The following is a 21,695-nucleotide window of genomic DNA, read 5'->3' as shown; positions in this document are numbered from 1 at the left end:
GCTGACTGTCAGACTGTCTCTGGAAGACAATCCAGAAGCAGTTAAAAATCTGAGATTGTATATTTCACGGCATTCTTCACTTTCTGCCCTACTGTTATTAATTTACCCAAAAGTTAATCAAGGCTGACCAAGTTTAAGATGGGTTATTTATCTATAGATTGGGAAACAACTAGGCATACGGAACTGGATTTTGTGTGAGGTATACAATTGAAGATTTGAAGCACAATTGAAATGGAAAAAAAAGTAAATATTGGAAACTACACAAGTGAATAATGCATGGGTTTTAACTGATATCTTCCTGGTCAGCACTGTAGCCTGATAGAAATAGGGACAAATTAGCAGAACAGTGATGATCATTCCCAAATTCCAGGGTTAATGATTTGTGAAGGAAAGGTAAGAATGTTATCTCCATTCTCTTTAAAGTAAGAGTTAAGGAGAGGTTAGCTTCTCATTTAATGAAAGGACTGGATGGAGATGTCGAGAGTTATTTCTGGCATATTACTGTAATAATAGAACCATGGAATACGATAATTTCAAGAGGAAACTACAGTTTTGCACATGGAATAATTTATGGAAACGTTTATGGAAAAGGCTGCCACCTACTGTAACTGAGGCGCTAAACAAGCTTTTTACCACACAATTAATTTAACTGTTGATTTACCAAAGTGTGGAGCCATATTTGATGATGGTTTTATGAGTTGGTTTGATAGTCCTATAAAATTCTGAAGCAAACCTGAACTGCAAGGATCATAATCAACATCATAATCATACTTTATTAGCCAATTATGTTTTGCAACATACGAGAAATTTCATTTGCCACACAGTCATACCAATAAAAAGCAGCAGAACACACAAAACACATTTTAACATAAACATCCACCACAGTGACACCTCCACATTCGTCACTGTGATGGAAGGTGAAAAAAGTTCAATCTCTTCCCGTCTTTGTTCTCCCACGGTCGTGGGCATCGAGCCTTCCGTTGACGAGGCGATCTTGGGCCCCGTAGCTGGTGGTTGGGCCCTCCGCATCTGGGCGATTAAACTCCTGCTTCGGGGGGGATCTCCACTCCCCCGGGCTGAGCGATTCTCCGTCGTTTGGAGCTCCCGACATCGGTCTCTACCCGAGACTGCGAGCTCCTCGATGGTGAAATCTGCAGGCTGCAGTTGGATAGTCGATCCCAGGCAAGAGATCAGCTCCGATGGTAAGTCCACGTCCACACGGTGGGGCTCAAAGTCAGTCCCGAGCAAGGCCGCCAGCTCCATGATGTTAGGCCGCAGAGCGACCAGTGATACGATCTGGAAAACAATCACATCTACGCAAGGTAACAGATTGAAAAAAAGTCAAAGAGTTTCCCCCGACCCCCCACATAAAACAAACCAGAGAATATTAACACATACTTTTAAAACACACAAAAAATAACAAAAAAAAGATGAAAAGACAGACTGGCGAGGCTGCCATCGTGCGGCGCCCCCTGGTGGTACCCCATGATGGCATAGTGGATAAAAGAGGTGGAAACAAGGAACTGCAGTAGCTGGTTTACGGAAAAAGATATATTTCTCTTAATGACTTAACAAGAAAAGGGGAAATAGCCAGAAGTTTCAATTAACAACGGTACTCTATTTCTTAATTGTGTCAGTCAGCATTTCTTACAGTGGCTTTGTCAACAGAAAGTGCGTGCACCCACGTGTGATCAATATGTACGCGTTTAATAACATTTCGCAATGTTATCAACCAACATTATAAACATTCAAGCCCAAAAAGTTTGACAAGTTACTGGAAAACAAGTCAAATCCAGAGAACAGCAGTAGCTGTTAATAATATTGGTGATCTAATTTGTTTTACAGAAGAAGAAGAAGAAGAGATAAAATGAATCTTCCAGCAGCGAATGGTCCAGTTGTGCACCAACATTAACAGTCCAGTTTCCTGTTCAATTTATTGTCAAAGAACTCAGCCTCAAAGTTATGGACACAAATCTTAAATCTCCTCAGTTGATCTTCATGTTTCCAGAAAATTCTTGTGCTCTTTTAAAAAAAGTTTGTTTTGGACAAGTTAACCACTATTCTTATCTAAAAGATCTCTGAGGTCCGTTAGATATGTTTTGCATTTCTTTTACCAAAGTTCAATGTTGACTTGTTGCTGCAGATATTTCGACCATCTATTTGCAGGTGAATTTGTGCCACCCAAGTATCAGTCACTGATCAAATGCAAAAAAGTGAGAATCACGTCACTCGCCAAGGATTGTAATCATTGTTGAATGCCTGTGGTTCATGCTTGGCCAGAGATGTAATTGAAACAGCTACATGCATATTTTGTTTCAAGGAATAGGCCAGAGAATGTCAAGTGATTCTTCAATACTTTTCCAATGTCCGCAAGGCAAAAGTCAAGGCTGTATTTGAATATTCCCCACTTGCCTGGATGAATGCATTTTTGAAGGTTAACACCATCCAGTCCAATATGATGCATTTGTTGGCACCCATATCCACCACTTCGAACATTTGACTCCCTGCACCAGTAATGTGTGCGCCACCTATAAAATGCTGTGCAGAAAGTCACCAACATTTCTTCAATAAATCACAACTTCAACCAACTAGCAGGATTAGGGCATCTGTGTCATTCAACGTCCTCCACTCCACACCACGCCATCCAAATTACATATCAACCAGACTTGGAAATTATGTTATAATTTCTTCATTGTCACTAAGACCTGAACCAATAACACTGTGGGAATACCTTCACATGCAGGCTGCAGCAATTGAAGAAAGTGAGTCAGTAGTATCTTCTTAGGGGCAACTCAGGACAACAATCAATACTAGACTAAATGGGACCCATTGGGTCCCAGCATCACACGAGAGGGCTGGTCACCCAACGCAATATTCCACCTCTCCACCAATTTCAATATTGCTGGCCAGTGGGGGGGGGGGGGCTTTGTTGTGCTAGTTCATACTATTTGTTATTTGTTGATCACACACACCCTCCACCTCACACAGACTCACAGACTCATTCACACACACAGACTGATACACACACACACACACAGACACGCGCACACACACACATACTCAATCACACACACACAGACTCAATCACACATACAGACTCATTCACACACACACAACACACAGACTCATTCACACACAGACTAATTCACACACAGACTAATTCACACACACACACACACACACACACATTCACACACACACACAGACTCATTCACACACCCAATACTAAAATGCCAAGAACATGTTGATTTCAGAACATGTTGAATATAGTGTGTAAAATGAATGTTTAAAGCCTCTTGTAGAGGCTGCTGCTGCTGAAGCAAAAACGTGGTTTAAATAACATCCAACAAACACACTCACCATAGACAGAGCAGTCAACTCTCTTGAATTATTCAACGACACCTGCACTCGGCGCCATCTTGACGTCACCCTCTCGCTTCTTGCCACAAACCAGAAATGACGCACTCAGCGCCAGCATGACCCTAACCGGAAATTACATCATCAGCGCCATCATGCAACTAAGTGAAAATCACAGAATGAGCGCTAATTTTGAAATTAACACAGTCCTGATCTAATAAAATGTTTATTCACGCTTTATCCATCCAAAAACTGTTGCAAGCAAGCCCTTTAAAAGCCAAACCAATTAGACAAAAACACTTTGCAAACCAACAAAACACATTTGCTGAAAGCCCTTTAAAAATCCAACCTAATTGGGCAAACACTTTGCAAACAACAAACACATTTGCTGAAAACCACACCCCGTGGACTCACCGTGGAGTAGACGTGCGTTCAGTGTTATTCACAGCTCAGAGAGCCACGACCATCTCGCTTCCTCCATCTGGCATTGACCGAGTGAGCCATGACACTTCCGGGTTTTATAGTTCCTCCCCCCTGCCGCCAGCAGGGGCAGCAGAGAGAATGGCGATTTTTTAAAAAACATTAATATATCTCTGATTTTTCATCGATGGGAAACATCCTCTGGTCCAGTCCGGCGGAGGGCGTCTCTGAGCGAGGTGGCCAAAAATAACGGCCATAAGTTCTCTCGGAAATCACATTGCAGTGAGTCAAATGCGGTCAAGATCTTACTTTTAGTAATATAGATAGTTCATGCCAATATTGGGCAAATTCTATGAATGATTTAAAAATACATATTTTATAGTACAAATGTGTGTATATTTAACAATCTTTATTTGCTAATGAACTAATATTATTAATTCCTATGACATCTGTATTTAGCATTAGATTGAATAAAGACTCAATTGCAAATGGAGTGAGGGCTCTACTTCACAAAGACAGATTGCAACTCACTTTTGACTTTCCTTATAGCTGTCCAAACTTGATCAAAATGGTGATGAAAAGTTACTTTGAAATAATGCAATGATTTCCAAAGGTCTGATTTCCAAGTGTGGAACCATTTTTGACTGTATTCATTATTCTAAAAGCTTACCAAGAGGAGATTTTATATATGTTGCATTTTCTCCTGTTATCTGCAAAATAATCACACTTTTTTGAGTCACTCAGAATGCAAAACAAATGTGCAAGAAAGATAACATGAACAGCAGAACTTGTGACCTCACTGATATGTTTTGATTTCAGAACAGTATTTAGTAAAGGAGTCCAAGTAAACGCTGCCCAAAGGACTCAATTCTCACCTTTTTATTTGCATCCTGTTGTACAGTAGAGAAAAGTTTGAAGTAGGAATGAGCTCATTTGACTGCAGAATTCATTGGGAGTTAATGAGCCTTGTCAAAATAGTCAAAAGAATACTGTACATCAGGGTTTAGAAATTCCGCAACTCCAATAAAAAATCCAAGCTCTCTGCAACTGAACATTGACTTAAACTGCAGTAGGGCAATTTTTCACATATTTTTGGGGTCCTTACATTCTTTGGGAAAATTGACCTAACTTTTGGCATTATTTTTATGTCCCCTAGTACCATATTATCTAGTGCGTATCTAACCAATTATTGTGCCTGCAGTATCATCATCGCACCAATATGTTTCCCAATGGAGATTCTTTCCCTGAGGAAAGATCTGATTTTCCAGAGTAAGTTGGTAAAAATCTTCTGATTAGGTTGCCTTCAATTATGTTTGCAGTTTTCTTGCATCAACCTGATATTGGAGGCTGGAAATGCCTTTGCAAAGTCTGCATCAGCAGAGATCCAGCGTAGGGCTCCCGCAGTAAACGTTTCATTGACTTCAACAATCATTGCCTCATTCTTGCTTTTCTTGGAAAGGCCTGACATTTGGAAAAATTTGTGTCGAAATCTGTGAGGTCAAGTACTCAGGTAGGATGAGTGAAAAAAAAAGACTATTATCTAAATGGAGAAAAACTGCAAATCAGTGGATTTCAGCGGGATTTGGGTATTTGTATGCATGAAACACAAAGGGAAACAGGCCCTTTGGCCCAATTCAGCCATATTAACTGAAATGGCAATCTAAGCTGTCTTATTTGCCTGCCTATGATCTATATCCCTCTGAATAATTAAACTGTCCAAATGGCTTTTAAATGGTGCTACTGTACTAACCTTAATCATTTCCTCAAGCAGAACTTTCCATATTCGTACTACCCTCTGGGTGAAAATGTTGTCGCTCAGGTTCCTTTTGAATCATTCCCCTCTCACTTTGAACCTATGCCCTCTAGCTTAGACTTCATGATCCCAAGAAAAAAGATTGTGTGCATTCATCTTATCGATGCCTCTCATGATTTTATGAACTTCTATAAGATCACCCCTCAATTTCCTACCCTCTAAGGAATAAAGTCCTAGCCTGCTTAACCCCTCCCTACCTGTCCAGTCCAGTCCTGGCAATATCCTCATAAATAGTTTCCACATTCTTTACAGTTTAATGGTATCTTTCCTATAGCAAAATGACCAACGTTAAATACAATACTCCAAGTGAGGCCTCATCAAAGGTGTGTTCAACTGCAGCATAACATCTCAACTTCTATACTCAATGGAGCTGCCAGAAACCGCAGATGCTGAAATACCGAGCAAGGCACAAAGTGTTAAAATAACTCAATGGGTCAGGCAGTATTTGGATCAAAAGCGTTCACCATCTTCTCTAACTACGAAACCTAAGATTCCTTTTATTGCAACAATAGCTTCAATGAAGGTTGCTATTTTAAATATGTTTTATATAACTCTGGTGAATTTCTCCAGTTCTGATAAAGTGCTCTATCCTGGGCCATGGGTAAGATTGCTCACATATTCAGCGGTCATTTTAGTGCTGCTTCCTGTCTGCTGTATGCCCAAACACCACTGGTTCTGAAATTCTAAAGTTTAACAAAGAAAGGTGGAAGTCTTTTGGTTGAGTTATTTGAAGACTTCCCTAATTTAATTCTCTTGCACTTCTACCTCTAGATTAAGGACTATGTTTTTATCCTGGCTCTTTTTGATGCGTCTTACATACTTTCTAATTGCTGAAAAGAGCCGGCAGACTATAAGGCTATTACGTGTAACAGGACAGAAAGTGAAAGTGATTGCTCTGGAAAGGGTGCAGAGGTGATTCACCAAGATGTTGCATGGGGTAGATGGTCTTAGTTATGAGGAGAGACTGGGGCGGACAGGGTTTTCATTCCTTGGGGTGGAGAAGGCTGAAGGAGGACCTGGTAGAGGTGTATACAATTTTGAGGAGCATAGATGCAGTAGATAGTAGTAAACCTCCCCTTTGCACAGGCATCTCTAATAAGAGGGCATAGATTTAAGATAGGGAGTAATGTTAAGATAGACAAAGCGATATAAAGAAGAATATTTTTACACAAAGGGTGGTTAGCATCTGAAAAGGTCTGCCCAAGAGAGTGGTGGAGCCAGAGACTCTCATAACCTTCAGGAAATATAAATCTTAATGAGCATTTGAATTGCCATGGCATGCAAGGCCTCAGACTAAATGTTGATGACTGAGACTAATATAGATAAGATTTCATGATTGGCATGGGTAAGGTGGGACAGAGAGCCTGATTCTCTGCTGTATGACCTTATTGTTTATTATTGTCACATGTATCGACATACGGTGAAAACAATTGTTTGCATGAATCCAGTCGAATCATACTATGCATAAGTACAATCAAGTTGTACGCAAATACAGCAGTGGTACAATGGAAAAAAGGCAAGATTGCAGAATTTAATGTTACATCATTACAGCTACAGAGAAAATTCTGATTTTTAAAAAGTGCAAGGGCTGCTATGAGGTGGATTGGGAGATAAGACTACACCCTTAGCTTATGAGAGGTCTGTTCAATGGATTGATGACAGCAGTGAAGAAGGTTTTCCTGAATCTGGTGGTATGCACTAAGCTTCTCGATCTTCAGTCTGACAGGGGACAGGAGAAGAGTGAATGGCTGGGTCTAAATGTTCCTTGATTAGTTTGAGTCGACGGGTGGAGGCTGCTTTGTGTGATAGATTGGGCTACATCAACAACTCTCTGCAATTTCTTGCGGTCTTGGGCAGAATTGTTCCCAAACCAAGTTGTGATTTTAATAGGATGCTATGATGCATCTGTAGAAGTTGTTAATAGTCATTGGAGACATGCCAAACTTAATTAGTCTTCTCAGGAAGTAGAGGCGTTGTTGTGCTTTCTTGGTCGTAACTTCATTGTGGCTGGTACAGGCCAAATTGTTGGTGATATTTACGCCTACAAACTTGAAGCTCTCGACCATTTCTACTTCAGTACCATTGATGCTGACTGGGACTAATTAGTGTAACCACTTGAATCACTTGTGGTTTTTCTGTAAGAACAGTTCCAGAATTTTGGAAACGGTGCTAAAATGCATGCATGGCCATTTCACAACATTATCAACGAGGTCTGTCTCATAACTGAAAACACAAACAATTTGTAGGTGAATTAGAACCAAATAATTTACTTCAGGGGAGCCAAAACATTCACACGGGTTTCTTCCTCCGATTTACTTATAGCATAGAAAGAAGCCATTTGTCCCATCAAGTCTATCCTAATTCTCAGATCACTCCCATTCCCCCACTTATTTTGTATAAATAAATTATTGTTTAATTTGCCACTTAATACACCCATGGTTCTTCCATCAGCGAACTTCACTAATGGTGCGGTACAGTAATCAGTTGGTAGGTGGAAGGAAACTGGTGTTTCCAAGGACAAAACCCAATTTCAACAGACAGTACTCAAGGTCAGAATCGAACCAAGATCACTTGAATTGAGAGACAACTACACAGTCTACAACACCTCTGTTCCATGTCGCAATTGACCAGTTATTAGTTAGTCATCAACGCCAAGGAAGCCTGTAAGCTGTTGAATAGGGTGAAAGTTGTCAGAAGACAACTTGTTGAACGTTACTGACATTTAGAGGCAGGTTACATTTAATTTGATTTGACTTACTCCCATTAAATGGTATATAAAAATATACTGCAGATGTTGTTGTTGAAAACTGAAATAAGAACAAAAGCTGCTGGAAACACTTAAAACTATAGGTCAGACAGCATCTTTAAAGAGAGATGAAAATTTTATATTTCAGGTCAAAGGCTTAATAAGGATAGGAAAAGTGAGAACACAAATAAGTTTTAAATGTGCAGGGAAGTGGGAATGGGTAGAGATGCTGCCTGACCCGCTGAGTTATTCCAGTACTTTGTGTCCTTTTGTGTAAACCAGCATCTGCAGTTCCTTATTTTTACAAAGGAGCAGGGAAATGGTGGGATAAATATGCTCATACATAGGTGTGTGAGCATGGGGAAGAGAGAGAACTACATGAAATTGAAAGGACATAACTGCATGTATTTACTATACCAAATGGGACCCGTTGGGTCCCTGTCACACGGGAGGCCTGATCCCCCAAGGCAATCCGTTCACCAATGTAATATTGCACCATTAACCCATAGGCCCCACGGGAGGCCTGGACTCCCAAAGCAACCTGTTCCCTAACGTAAGATTCCAGCGCTCCCCTGTCTCCCCCAGCACAGGACTTTGAAAAAAATTTTGAATTACACTTCCCTGCCTGCCAATTGCAATAGCAATTGACCCTCCCTCTCCTGTGGAGCTGGAGTGTTATATGATGGCAACATTGTTGCAAATGTCGGGTGGAGGACTGTGATGTCCCATTCAGGTGAAAAGTTGGTGGAAGCACAGTGTTCCTGTATTGTAACTTTGTATCGAAGTCTGTTGTTAGCTGGTGCAGCAAGGATTTTAACAGTAAAAATCTTGTTAAAGTTGGCTTTTTTATACCTAGAAATGTCAATAACGTGAAATAAAACATCAAATGTGAAGAAACTTGATACGAACGACCACGGGAAAAAGCTGAGTAAGATTCTGCAAAAAATGTTCGCACTATTGTGTACCGTTTTGGCGTAGCTCCTGAGATCACAGACAGACAAACAAGTCAAGACTTTTAATAGTATATAGATTAGACCAACTATGGCCCATTGGGTGCCTGTCACACAGGAGGCCTGGTCCCCCAATGCAACCCGTTCCCCAATGCAATATAGCACCACTAACCCATAGCCCCCATGGGAGGCGTAGTCCCCCAACTAAACCCGTTGCCGAACGTAAGATTCTACCAATCCCCTGCCTCCCCCAGCATTGGACTTTAAAAAAATGTGAAGAAACTTGATACGAACGACCACGGGAAAAAACTGAATAAGATTCTGCAAACATTTTCGTGCTAATGTGTACCGTTTTGGCGTAGCTCCTGAGATGACAGACAGACAGACAAACAAGTCGAGACTTTTAATAGTAGAGATAGATAGATAGATAGATAGATAGATAGATAGATAGATAGATAGATAGATAGATAGATAGATAGATGTATGAATCAATGCAATGCCAAGCAAGCATGTAAGATGCTGAACAATAGGTTGAAAGAAGTCTGAACACTTGTTGAGCGTCTGGCATTTGGAGGCAGGTTTAATGTAACTTAACTTACTTCCATTGAATGGTAACTGAAAATATAATGCAGAAAGTCACATACAGATGGCGAATGCAGATACACAAACAAGAGATGTCCCTGCCAACACACCTTTTAGAGCTGAATTGTAAAATACAGACGCTCCCTTAGTAGACAGTTAAAAGCCGAGCGGGAGCGGAGCTGACGTCACCGCGTTAGGGACCGTCTCCATTTTCGAGCGAGTTGAAGCGAAGCGATTGGGGAGCAGCGGCTCGGGGCCTTGGCCGAGCGGGGAGAGAGAGCGCCGTCCATCCGCCCGCTTCCATTAGGCCAACAGGTCGCGGCTCGGGGCCTGGCCTTGCCTTGCCTTGCCTGCCCGTTTTGCTGGGGCGGAGACCGGGCCGGGTTTCGAGGCGGCAGCGGTCGGTGTGAGGAGCGGAGCAGGTCCGGGCCTGGATTTGGAACCGGAACCGGGCCCGGGCTCCGGCCACAAGATGAGCGACCGTGGCAAAAGGAAGAGGAGGAAGAGCTTAAACCCCTCGCGGTATTCAGGTATCGCTGGCAGGAGGGCATACTGGAGGGGGCAACACTAGCCCGGGGGTGGGGGGGGGGAGAGCAGAGCAGCAGGATGGGTGCGGTGGGGGAGAGAAGCGGGGTGAAGGGCCCCCGAGGGAAGGGCGTGGGTGGGGGTGCGTGGAAGGAAGGGTGTGTGAGGGACTGCTGAGGGAAGGGTTTAAAAAATAAAATAAGGACCCTACTATGGGCTGAGGCCGGGAGGGAAGGGGGGAGGTGGAGGTGACAGGGACCCAACGAGCATCTGCTGGTCTGAAGAACGGTTTCGACATGAAACGTTGCCCATTTCCTTCGTTCCATAGATGCTGCCTCACCCGCTGAGTTTCTCCAGCATTTTTGTCTACCTTTGATTTTCCAGCATCTGCAGTTCCTTCTTAAACATTTTGTAAAATATCCCATGTTACTGATGCGCAGAAGGACAGTTTGTCATCTCTAATATGGCTGGAATTGTGGAATCTATAAATCAGCCAACATAAACTATGTGACCCTAGAGTTATAGAGTGATCGGGCCTCCGTAGAGGCAACTGTGGAGGCCTCAATAGGCCCGACTATGGGCGAACTGGGGTTGGGGACTGGACTTTGTGCCTTTCCTCATGGTGTGAGCCATTGTGGGGGGATATTCTTTGTGTTTAAGACTCTCATTGGTGTTATGTCTGTATTCTTTTTTTGTGTACTGCAAAATGGCAAAAAGCATTTCACTTCATTACACCTCGGTGTATGTGAATGTGACCAATAAAATACCTTTGATACCTTTGATACAGTGTGGAAACAGGCCCTTCGGCCCAACTTGCCCACACCGGCCAACTACACTAATCCCAACTGAACGCATGTGGTCCATTTCTCCCCAAACCTGTCCTACCCATACCTGTCTAACCGTTTATTAAATGTCGGATAGTCCCTGCCTGAACTACCTCCTCTGGCAGCTTACATACACCCACCACTTTTTGTGTGAAAATGTTACCCCTCAGATTCCTATTAATCAGTATCACATTGTGAGTTATAGCTAAGTGTAAAATGTCCATTATGTTTCCTACAGTTCAAAACTTCCTGCAACATTTATGACAATATTCAGAAAGGGACATGCAGGTCATTATCTAACCACAATTCCATTTTCGCAGAGGAGACACCAGAAACTGCAGATGCTGGAATCTTGAGCAATAAACAATCGATGAAGGAACTCAGAGGATCAGGCAGCAGTCCGAGGAAAAGTCCTGCTTCAAAACCTTGCCTGTTCATTTGATACTGCTGGACCTGCTGAGTTCCTCCAGCAGCATATTGTCCATTTTCCCGAGCCTCCCTAAGATGTATCTATGCTTGATGGCCATAACTGGAACATGAGAAACTGGAGCAGGTCAATCAGTCCTTTGAGTCTGTTTTACCCTTCAATAACATCCTGGCTAATACAATTTTAGCATCAAAACTGCTTTCTCTATGTCCCCCTCACCACCAAAAAAAACCCTTAACTTTCAGTTGTTCAAATGTCAGTGCATTTCAACCTTGCATACCCTGTTTTCATAAATCTGAGGTTAAATAGACTAAATAGTCATGAACTTGGTGATAAAGTGCCTCCACTTGCAATCTTCGATGGGTAACTATTATTTAGACCTTACAGCGTGGAAACGGGCCTTTTGACCCACTAAGTCCACACCGACCAGCGATCACCTCGTACACTTGTCAGCACTATCCTATACACTAGGGAAAATTTACAAAAGCCACTAGGAATAGTTTACAAAATACACTAGATAATTTACAAAAGCCTACAAACCTGAGCGCCCATTGCTGAGGACGTACAACCTATGTACAGACAGCACCCGTGGTCAGGATCGAACCCAGGTCTTTGGTGCTGCATGGCAGCTAATCTACCCTGTGCTTCCATCTCTAACTTCTGAAATAAGCTTCTAGTTAGACCCCGTTAAGGGAAGTGTGCGTTCCGTATTCACCCTGACAGCTTCTCTTACGATATTATACATTTTATTAGACCACCAAAAGGCAGGAGGTTCAAGGTGATCTAGGGATTCTTGTGCATTAGTCTCTACACAAGGTGTAGGTGCTGCATTGATTAGGAAGGCAAATTGTATGTTGATCTTTATTTTGAGAGATTTTGAGTACAGGGGTGGAAATGTTTTGCTTCAATAAAGGCTTTTTGGCCCTTCCTGTCTGTTCTAACTCACTGAAAGGATAACCCATTTACACCATATGCATGTGCTTTACCCTTTGAATCAAAATCTAATTTTCTCAAAGCTTTTACAAATTCTGTCTACTATTCTTTCTAGTTGCTCACTTTAAAAAAAAAAATTATTCTTGCCTTGTGAGTTTGTATCAATGACTTTTGATTATTAACTGACTAAACAGCAGAGGTAAATGTTCCAGTCTTATCAAAGTTTCCCTGATATTTTGTTCATTTTTGTAAGATCTCTTTTCTGTTCTAATTCCTTTCCTCCTTTCCCATTCTAAAAAGGATCCTGAACGACTGAGTTCCTTCAGCGTTTTTCCTTGACATTTTCTTAAAGTACAAGCACTTATAATGAAGACAGTCATAACTGGTGAAATTATGATCTTTACAGACAGCATTGTTTCTCTGCTTTTATACTCTTGTGTTGTCAACTTCCAATTTCAGTGCAGGGACCTGTGCAAGCACATTGTATTTAAGAAAACAAGTGAGTGGAGGCCAGACAGTTCCTGGAGATTTATCAATTTCATGGAAAGTTGCCCCATTTGAGCTTTCATGTTTTCTTGCCTGGAACATAAAAGCAGTGTTTGGTGCACATAACTGAAAGGCATAATATTTATTAACCGATGATGGATTGGTTAGAGTTAAAGGGACCTGGGTCACCTTGTAGACAAGGCACTGAAGGTCAATGAAATTGGACCACGGAAATAAAACCAGAAAATGCTGCAATCACTCAGCAATTTAAGTTCAAAGAACCTCCACACATAAAATGTTAACCCTGGTTCTCTTTTTACAGAAACTGCCTGATTCGATTTGAGTATTTACAGCATTTCATGGTTTTGTATCATTGAATGCCAGCATGCATATGAAGAAAGCAATCTGGAGGGCAATTATTATATTTGAGGATTTAAATACCATATTTCTGAGAATTTAAATACCATATTTCTGAGTAGAATGAACATTTGTACAAGGTGCTAAAATAGTGACAATGTATGATTCATTTTCTGTAAACCCTCGGTAGGCAATTTAGCTTTTGATAGAATTCATTCTCAAAATACTAATGTCCCTTTTGCAGGGTTCGATTCCACGGTTGAAGATGAAGGTGAAAGCAGTCCCGAACACTGCACTTACTCAAGTGATTCACAAGGTAGGATGAAACTGTTGATGAAGAATATTTGTACGTGTGAGAATTATCTTTCCTTGAAATGCAATTTGCACTTGCTTATTATTCTGAATTGTGCTTTTATGATTGTGGAGTGGAAATCAAAACTGGATGTTTCTTAATTGCAACAAGTTTGTGAAAGACGCAGCAAACCAAAAGAAGCCAGTAAAACTTTAGACTATTTATTATTATTTCCTTTCCCTCTTTCCCATAATTTTCTCGCCAAATCCTTGCAGTGGATCTTACTGGGTTATGTTTTCAATGTTGCTGGCTTTGGCTGTGTTGAGTGACTGTGTGAATCTAGATAATGGTGGTGGAGTGGGCTTTCCAATTACTGCCAAGGTACAAAAGTATCAAGTAGACACAAGGGCCTGCAGATGCTGGTTTACAAAAAAAGACCCGAAATGATGGAGTAACTCAGCATGTTGGGCAGAACCTCTAGAGGACATGAATAGACCCTTCTTCTGACTGATTGTAGTAAAAGGGAGGAAATTGGAAACGAGGTGGACAGGACAAAGCCAGGCAAGTGATAGGTGGATACAGGTGTGTGTGTGTGTGTGTGTGGGGGGGGGGGTTGATTGACAAATAATTTAACAAATGACAGAGATGGAAAGACAAAAGGGTGTGAAATAAGGAGAGAAGAGGGGTTGAAATGTAAAGCCTGAGGAAGGGATAGAGGGGGAAGGGTAAATGGAGACAAGATTGTGGAAGACATCAATGTGCACCAGTTGGGGCACTGGAAAGAGGTTGGGATTATATCCTGGTTAATTAATTACCTAAAATTGAAGAATTCTATGTTCTTACCATTGGGTTGTCAGCTACTCAAGTGGAATATGAGGTGCTGTTCCTCCAGTTTGTATCTGGCCTTACCCTGCAAGTGGGGAGTCTCAGGACAGAAAGACCATTATGGGAATGGGAAGTCAGTGCGTTTATTGTAGACGTCAATCGATAATCTATCCCCTGTGATGGAGACAGAAAAATGTCTGACACCACTCTCCCTTTTCTCAGTCACTATTGACAATATACCCCCTGAGTCCCAGTTATTTGGACTACACCACCTCCCACCCTGCCTCTTGCAAGGACACCATCCTTTACTCTCAATTTCTCTGTCTCCACTGCATCTGCTCCCAACGTGAGGGCCTCCACTCTAGGACATCTCAGATGCCTTCTGTCTCTAGGAAACACGGTTTCCCCCCTGCTACGTAGATGGATCCCTCGCCCATGTTTCCTCTGTGTCCTATAGTTCTGCTCTCGCTCTCCCCCCCCCAGATGGAACAAGGATAGAGTTTCCACTGGTTCCCACCTTTCACCCCACCAGCCTCCCCATCCAAAACATAGTTTTCTGACATTTCCACCACATTCACTGTGATCCTACCACCAGTCACATCTTCCCATCCACTTTCTGCTTTCCACTGAGACTATTTCCTCCATAACTCCTTGATTCACTCTTCCTTTCCCACCCTAACCACCCACTCAGTAGGTGCATTGCCTCTGTAACCGCAGGAGATGCAACACCTGTCCCTACATTTCCTTGCATTCGTCCAAAAAGTCTTTTTCCGCGCTATATAGCTTTAGTTTAGTTTTTAGTTTAGAGATACAGCGAGGAAACAGGCCCTTCAGCCCACCGAGTCCGCACCGACCAGCGATCCCCGTACACTAGCACTTTCCTACATGCTAGGAACAATTTACAAATCTTACTGAAGAAAATTAACTTACAAACCTGTGTGTCTTTGGAATTTGGGATGAAAGCGGAGCTCCCGGAGAAAACCCACCAGGTCACGGAGAGAACGTACCAACTCCGTACAGACAGCACCCACGGTCAAGATTGAATCCGGGTATCTGGTGGTGCAAGGCAGCAACTCTCCCACCAAGCCACGGTGCTGTCAGGCAGCAACTCTACCGCTACGAAACCGTGCTGCCCCATGCCATCTAGATGCCATGCAGTTTCCACGTTAACTTTCAAAACATTATCTTTGCCTCACTTCCCCATAATTACCATGGGGGAAATTTTAATTTTGTTCCCTAAAAAATTGGAGGAATGGGTGGATTTATCAAAATAAAGCCTTAAATACATCATGATATATCTTGTTTGCTTTTCAGACCTTTATATGACAGTGAGGCCAATTAATACATTTTTAAAAGGAACTAATAAAAGGCACTGCGGGATTGAAAACTGGAGCCTTTTTAACGACCAAGATGGAAAATTTAACACCTACCATTCTGACCAGAACATTTCTCTCTCCAATAAACACCAAGATGATACAACAGAAAGTTCAGTTAGTGATGGTTCTGAAAGACCAGTAAAATCTCCATGCATGGGGATTCTATACCAACACAAGTGGCCTCTGCGGAAACCATCCTGCGATGGACTCTACAGCTGTGAGCATTGTGATTTTAACAGCAAGTACCCGCTGGAGCTGAAACAACACGTTATTCTCAGACACACGGACACTCTGTCTAACATCTGCCCAGTCTGTAAGCGTGAATTCCTAACATACAGTCTGCTCCATAAGCACTTGCAGGTCCACGAGGCGGATGAGCCAAGTGCTTGTCAGCTCTGCAGCCACAGTGCTGACAACCCAAGGGAGCTGGAGTTGCATGTAGCAGACGCCCACATCGGTGAGTATCTATACTGGTGTGAGCAGTGCGACATTCACTTCAGCAGTACCAGTGACCTCCACCTTCACCTGCAGCAGCATGATGGTGATGAGGAATACCTCTGCCAGTTCTGTGAGTATGGCACGGACGATGCCACTGAGCTGCACGGCCATGTCCTTTCTGAACATACTTACTGCCTAATGGAGATGAATGATACCTCCGAAGATGGACTTCACGGATCAGCGGGTTTTCTGAGCAAAGTGAGCTTTGACCGGTACCGTAATTTCTTTATATGTCAGTCCTGTGGCTACAGGAGCCGGCTGTATGCCAATGTCAACAGGCACGTGGCGATTGAACATGCCCGCTTCTTTCCGTACGTGTGCGATGATTGTGGGAAGGGGTTTTGCAACACCGCTGAATATGACAAACACTTGAACTTGCACACATCTCAGGAGATCTATTTGTGTCAGTACTGTGATTACTCGACGGAGCAAATGTCAAACCTCCAAACACACATAGACTTGGGCCACACCGCAGCGCTACCATACAAATGTGAGATGTGCATGCTGAGATTTGCAAACAACAGCGAGCTCGTGTGGCATCTTGCTAAACACAAACAGAACAATCAACAGCTATGGTATCAGGTTTATGACAATTAAACATCTTTTAAACTAGGAATCTTGCCTAAAAATGTAGAATTTTAAACCTAAAGGTGAGAAACACAATTAGCGTTTTGTTTTTAAGATTGGGAGAATGCTCCAGTGGAAGAATACCATGCAATTTATCACAATCCCCGCCACGACTTCTATCCAGTGTTTTACCCTGTGCACTAAGTGAGCTTATGCCGCCAGCTTCAGAGGTGACTTAATTTGTAGGTGTATAGTATTTTGAATTGTGTTCTAATTTTGGTGATTTTAGCATGGTGTGTGTGAAAGTTGAGAACAAAACAAGAGATCATTCCAAATCCCAAAACATCGCAAATGTGAAAAATTTAGCCTTGTAAATGTAGCTACGTATTGAGTCATTGTTCTTGTATCTGGAAAGCAAAACCAACTCGGGATAGAGTTTCTGCTCAAAATGTAGTCAGTAATTTGGACATAATTTCCTCCAGTTTTATTTACTCGGGTTTCTTCTCAAATTCATTTAAGTATTATCAATTAAAACAAAATTAGTCAGTATTTCAGTGAGTGCTTTTTAAGACTTTGCTTTAAATTATGTTCTTTTATATTTAAGTGATAACTTGGTACAGATCCAATACTATGGCTGTGGATTTTTGACAAAAATGAGCATTGTAATCTTTCTTTATCACCTGCTAGTAACTGAATTCTAAGCAAATAACCATTTTTAAAATAGACCGAATCATTTGCTAGTTAAAATGTTGTACCTGTCAGTCTGTAGTCATTTACATTATCAAAATCATGTAAAACCTGCCCAATATAGCTTTATACCCTTTTAAAACTCTCAAAGGCCAACCATTGGAACCAACTAACAGAGGTTCACAGTGATGTTTAACTTGTCCTCTGGGTATGGCCCATTTTGTAGGCAATATTGGCTTATAGTGCAGTGATTTTTAAACTAGCACCAAAGATTGTAAAAAATAGATTTTTGGCTAGACCCGATCTGTTCTTGGTTTTTCTCACTTTAATACTAGCACAATTGAGCAGAGACTCCAGGCGCATCCTCCTATGAAATCATGGGGTCTCTTTCACATATTTATGCAATTCTACTTTTCCATTGGCCTTGACAATATGGCTGTGGTTATTGCATTGGTGAGAAGGGAATGAATGTCGGCAAAATAAAATTAAATGAGAGAAGGGAAGCTCAAACAGATCATGGAATAATTTTGGTGATGTTATTCAGAGGCTACCCTATTAAGGTTCTAGGTAGAGGACTTTGAATAAATTTAGCAATTATTAGACAGTATTAGATTAGAATCCATCTCTGCAATATATAAATCCTCAAGGAAGGTATTGCCTTATTACATAAAGCAAATTATTCCGATCCAACAGTCTTTTTTCTGTTTAGTCATCTTAATTGTTTTTGTAATGATAACCTGCCCATCTCTTTTTCTAGGCATCTTGAGAATCATTTTTCTGCAGATTCCGAAACGTGACGTTTTGTGCCCTTTAGCAATCACGTCGGACTTTCTTGCACCAATAAGTGTTGCTTCTTTGCCAAAGACTAACTTGGTAGAGCATGATCTGCCGTTTGCTATTTGAGAACGGGTGCGTGCAGCCTTGTATATTACGTGTCCAGTGCAGCTCTCACTTTTTTTGTTCTCATTTTAACTTTCCGCACCCACTTCATCAGGTTACTGCTGAAAAGTAATTGTGCAATGTGAAACCTTGATATTTGTATCCAAATATTATCATTGTGAGTGGAGGGAAATAATTTGTATTTGGTCTGAACTACAGTGCCCTACATAATGTTTGGGACAAAGACCCATCATTTATTTATTTGCCTCTGTACTCCACAATTTGAGATTTGTAATAGAAAAAAATCACGTGGGGTTAAAGTGCACACTGTCAGATTTTAATAAAGGCCATTTTTATACATTTTGGTTTCACCAAGTAGAAATTACAGCATGTTTATACATAGTACCCCCCATTTCAGGGCACCATAATGTTTGGGACACAGCAATGTCATGTAAATGAAAGTAGTCATGTTTAGTATTTTGTTGCATATCCTTTGCATGCAATGACTGCTTGAAGTCTGCGATTCATGGACACATCAATTGCTGGGTGTCTTCTCTGCTGATGCTCTTCCAGGCCTGTATTGCAGCCAACTTTAGTTTATTTTGGAGTCTAGTCCCCTTCAGGCTTGTTTTGGAGTCTAGTCCCCTTCAGTTTTCTCTTCAGCATAAAAAAGGCATGCTCAATTGGGTTCAGATCGGGTGATTGACTTGGCCACTGAAGAATTGATCATTTTTTAGCTTTGAAAAACTCCTTTGTTGCTTTAGCAGTATGTCTGGGATCATTGTCTTGCTGTGCAATGAACCGCCGGCCAATGAGTTTTGAGGCATTTGTTTGAACTTGAGCAGTTAGGATGTGTCTATACACTTCAGACCTGACTCCACCGCCCTCTGAGGCAGAAAATTCCACAACTCACCACTGTTTATGAGAAAAAGTGTTTCCTCGTCTCCGTTCTAAATGGTTTACTCCTTATTCTTAAACTGTGGCCCCTGGTTCTGGACTCCCCCAACATTGGGAACATGTTTCCTGCCTCCAGCGTGTCCAAATCCTTAACAATCTTATGTGCTTCAATGAGATCCCCTCTCATCCTTCTAAACTCCAGAGTGTACAAGCCCAGTTGCTCCATTCTCTCAGCATATGACAGTCCTGCCATCCCGGGAATTAACCTTGTAAACCTACGCTCCACTCCCTCAATAGCAAGAATGTCCTTCCTCAAACTTGGGGACCAAAACTGCATACAATACTCCAGGTGTGGTCTCACTAGGGCTCTGTACAACTGCAGAAGGTCCTCTTTGCTCCTATATTTGATTCCTCTTGTTATAAAGGCCAACATGCCATTCATTTTCTTCACTGCCTGCTGTACCTGCATGCTTACTTTCATAGACTGATGAACAAGGACCACCAGATCCCGTTGTACTTCCCCTTTTCCCAACTTGACGCCATTTAGATAGTAATCTGCTTTCCTGTTTTTGCTACCAGAGTGGATAACCTCACATTTATCCGCATTAAACTTCATCTGCCATGCATCCAAATGTGACGGAAAGACTGGTGGAAAGACTAGGTGCGGAGAGCCCTCGTATACCTGCATTAAGGAGGCAATTGAACACACCTGAGCAATTACAAATGCCTGTGAAGCCATGTGTCCCAAACATTACGGTGCCCTGAAATGGGGGGAACTATGTATAAACACAGCTGTAATTTCTACATGGTGAAACCAAAATGTATAAAAATGGCCTTTAATAAAATCTGACAATGTGCACTTTAACCACATGTGATTTTTTTACTATTACAAATTGTGAAGTACAGAGGCAAATAAATAAATGTTGGGTCTTTGTCCCAGACATTATGGAGGGCACTGTATATAGGCAATCAAAGTTAAATTAAAGTAAGCTACTTTAAGCCAATGACCTGCATTTTTTCCTCTGTGTCTTCTTGATGTTAATATAAAATGGTTCTTCCATAACAACATCCAGATGGTCAGAATGTACCTTGGCTCAGTGGGAATATACATTCTCCGAAGAAGATTTGTAAAGAATGCCTCTGGTGACCAGAGGGTTTCCCCACCAGATCATTTAGCTTAGTTTTCTGATTATATTCTGTAATTGCTGAGAGTCATTTAGTATTTATTCAGAAGTGATTTAGTCCATGGGCTTTAGTGTAGTATGATGGACCTCCTACCACTGTTTGTAAAGTGGTTTTGGCAAAATGTCGCTCTCCCTCTAAATTGTATGTGAGCTATAATTATACTAAAGATTGTATCAAGTGATGGAATAAATGATATCAGTTTTGAAATAAACTTTACCAGCTCATTTTGGAGATGATGGGTCCTCTGATTCGTTGTATTCAGTTTGATTATGCTTTTACACATGCGCGATACACCACTCGCCCATAATCCTTTACATTTATATGGAAAAATTACTTTAAGGGTTTGATGTTACATACCCAAGCAATTGTGTGCTTAAGCTGAATTGAATCATTCTGCATGTACCGAGTAAAATTGGGCATAGCAATTTAGTTATTTTAACAAAATGTGGGACAGAATCATAAATGTATTTAAAAAAAACAAGTTTGATTACTAGGACCTGGGATCACCACAGCTGACCCCTTCCTATTTAAAGCCGTGAGAGATTTAACAAAGAGCCTATCTAGCTCCATGGGAAAAAGGCCTCCTCTTTATGAAGTGAATCATAATGTACTAGTCAGGCAGAAGCCAGAAGAATGACCAAAATAGAAAATGAAAACGGTGTACAAAAATTATGTTGTGAAGAGTTTTCAGCTAATGGGTACTGCAATTGAGGAAGTGGAGAAACTATTCAGGAGACAGAAAAGCCAGAAATCTCCAGGACTGAACAATGTTTTCCCCTCTACCCACAAGCTCTGTGCTGAACAATTAGCACCAGTCTACACAGACATTTTCAACCAGTCCCTGCAAACCTGCACTGCCCCTGCCTGCACAAAGTCTCCACTATTGTTCCTGTACCCAAAAAGCCAAGGATTACTGGTCTTAATGACTACAGGTCTGTCGCACTGACCTCTGTAATCATGAAGGCCCTTGAAAGACGTGCTGGCCCACCTGAAAAATATCATAAACCCCCTGCAGTTTGCATACCCAAGTCAACTTAGGCCTGCACTTCATCCTCCAGCACCTAGACCG

The 21,695-nt window shown here is 41.7% G+C and overlaps 1 protein-coding gene across 1 annotated transcript; it reads left to right on the top strand.

Moving 5' to 3' along the window:
• Window positions 1-9,978: 9,978 nt before the first annotated feature.
• On the top strand, window positions 9,979-20,856 carry LOC129703293 (zinc finger protein 639-like). Its single transcript, XM_055645643.1, has 3 exons — window positions 9,979-10,398; window positions 13,665-13,736; window positions 15,852-20,856. Exons 1-3 carry the CDS (start codon window positions 10,341-10,343, stop codon window positions 17,006-17,008), a joined length of 1,287 nt encoding a protein of 428 aa, XP_055501618.1. The 5' UTR covers window positions 9,979-10,340; the 3' UTR covers window positions 17,009-20,856.
• Window positions 20,857-21,695: the final 839 nt, after the last annotated feature.

The sequence above is a fragment of the Leucoraja erinacea genome, chromosome 14 (genome assembly GCF_028641065.1).
Source record: "Leucoraja erinacea ecotype New England chromosome 14, Leri_hhj_1, whole genome shotgun sequence".
Taxonomy (NCBI): Eukaryota; Metazoa; Chordata; class Chondrichthyes; order Rajiformes; family Rajidae; genus Leucoraja; species Leucoraja erinaceus.
The sequence above is the reverse complement of the archived record's forward strand: the minus strand, read 5'-3'. Positions and strand labels throughout refer to the sequence as shown.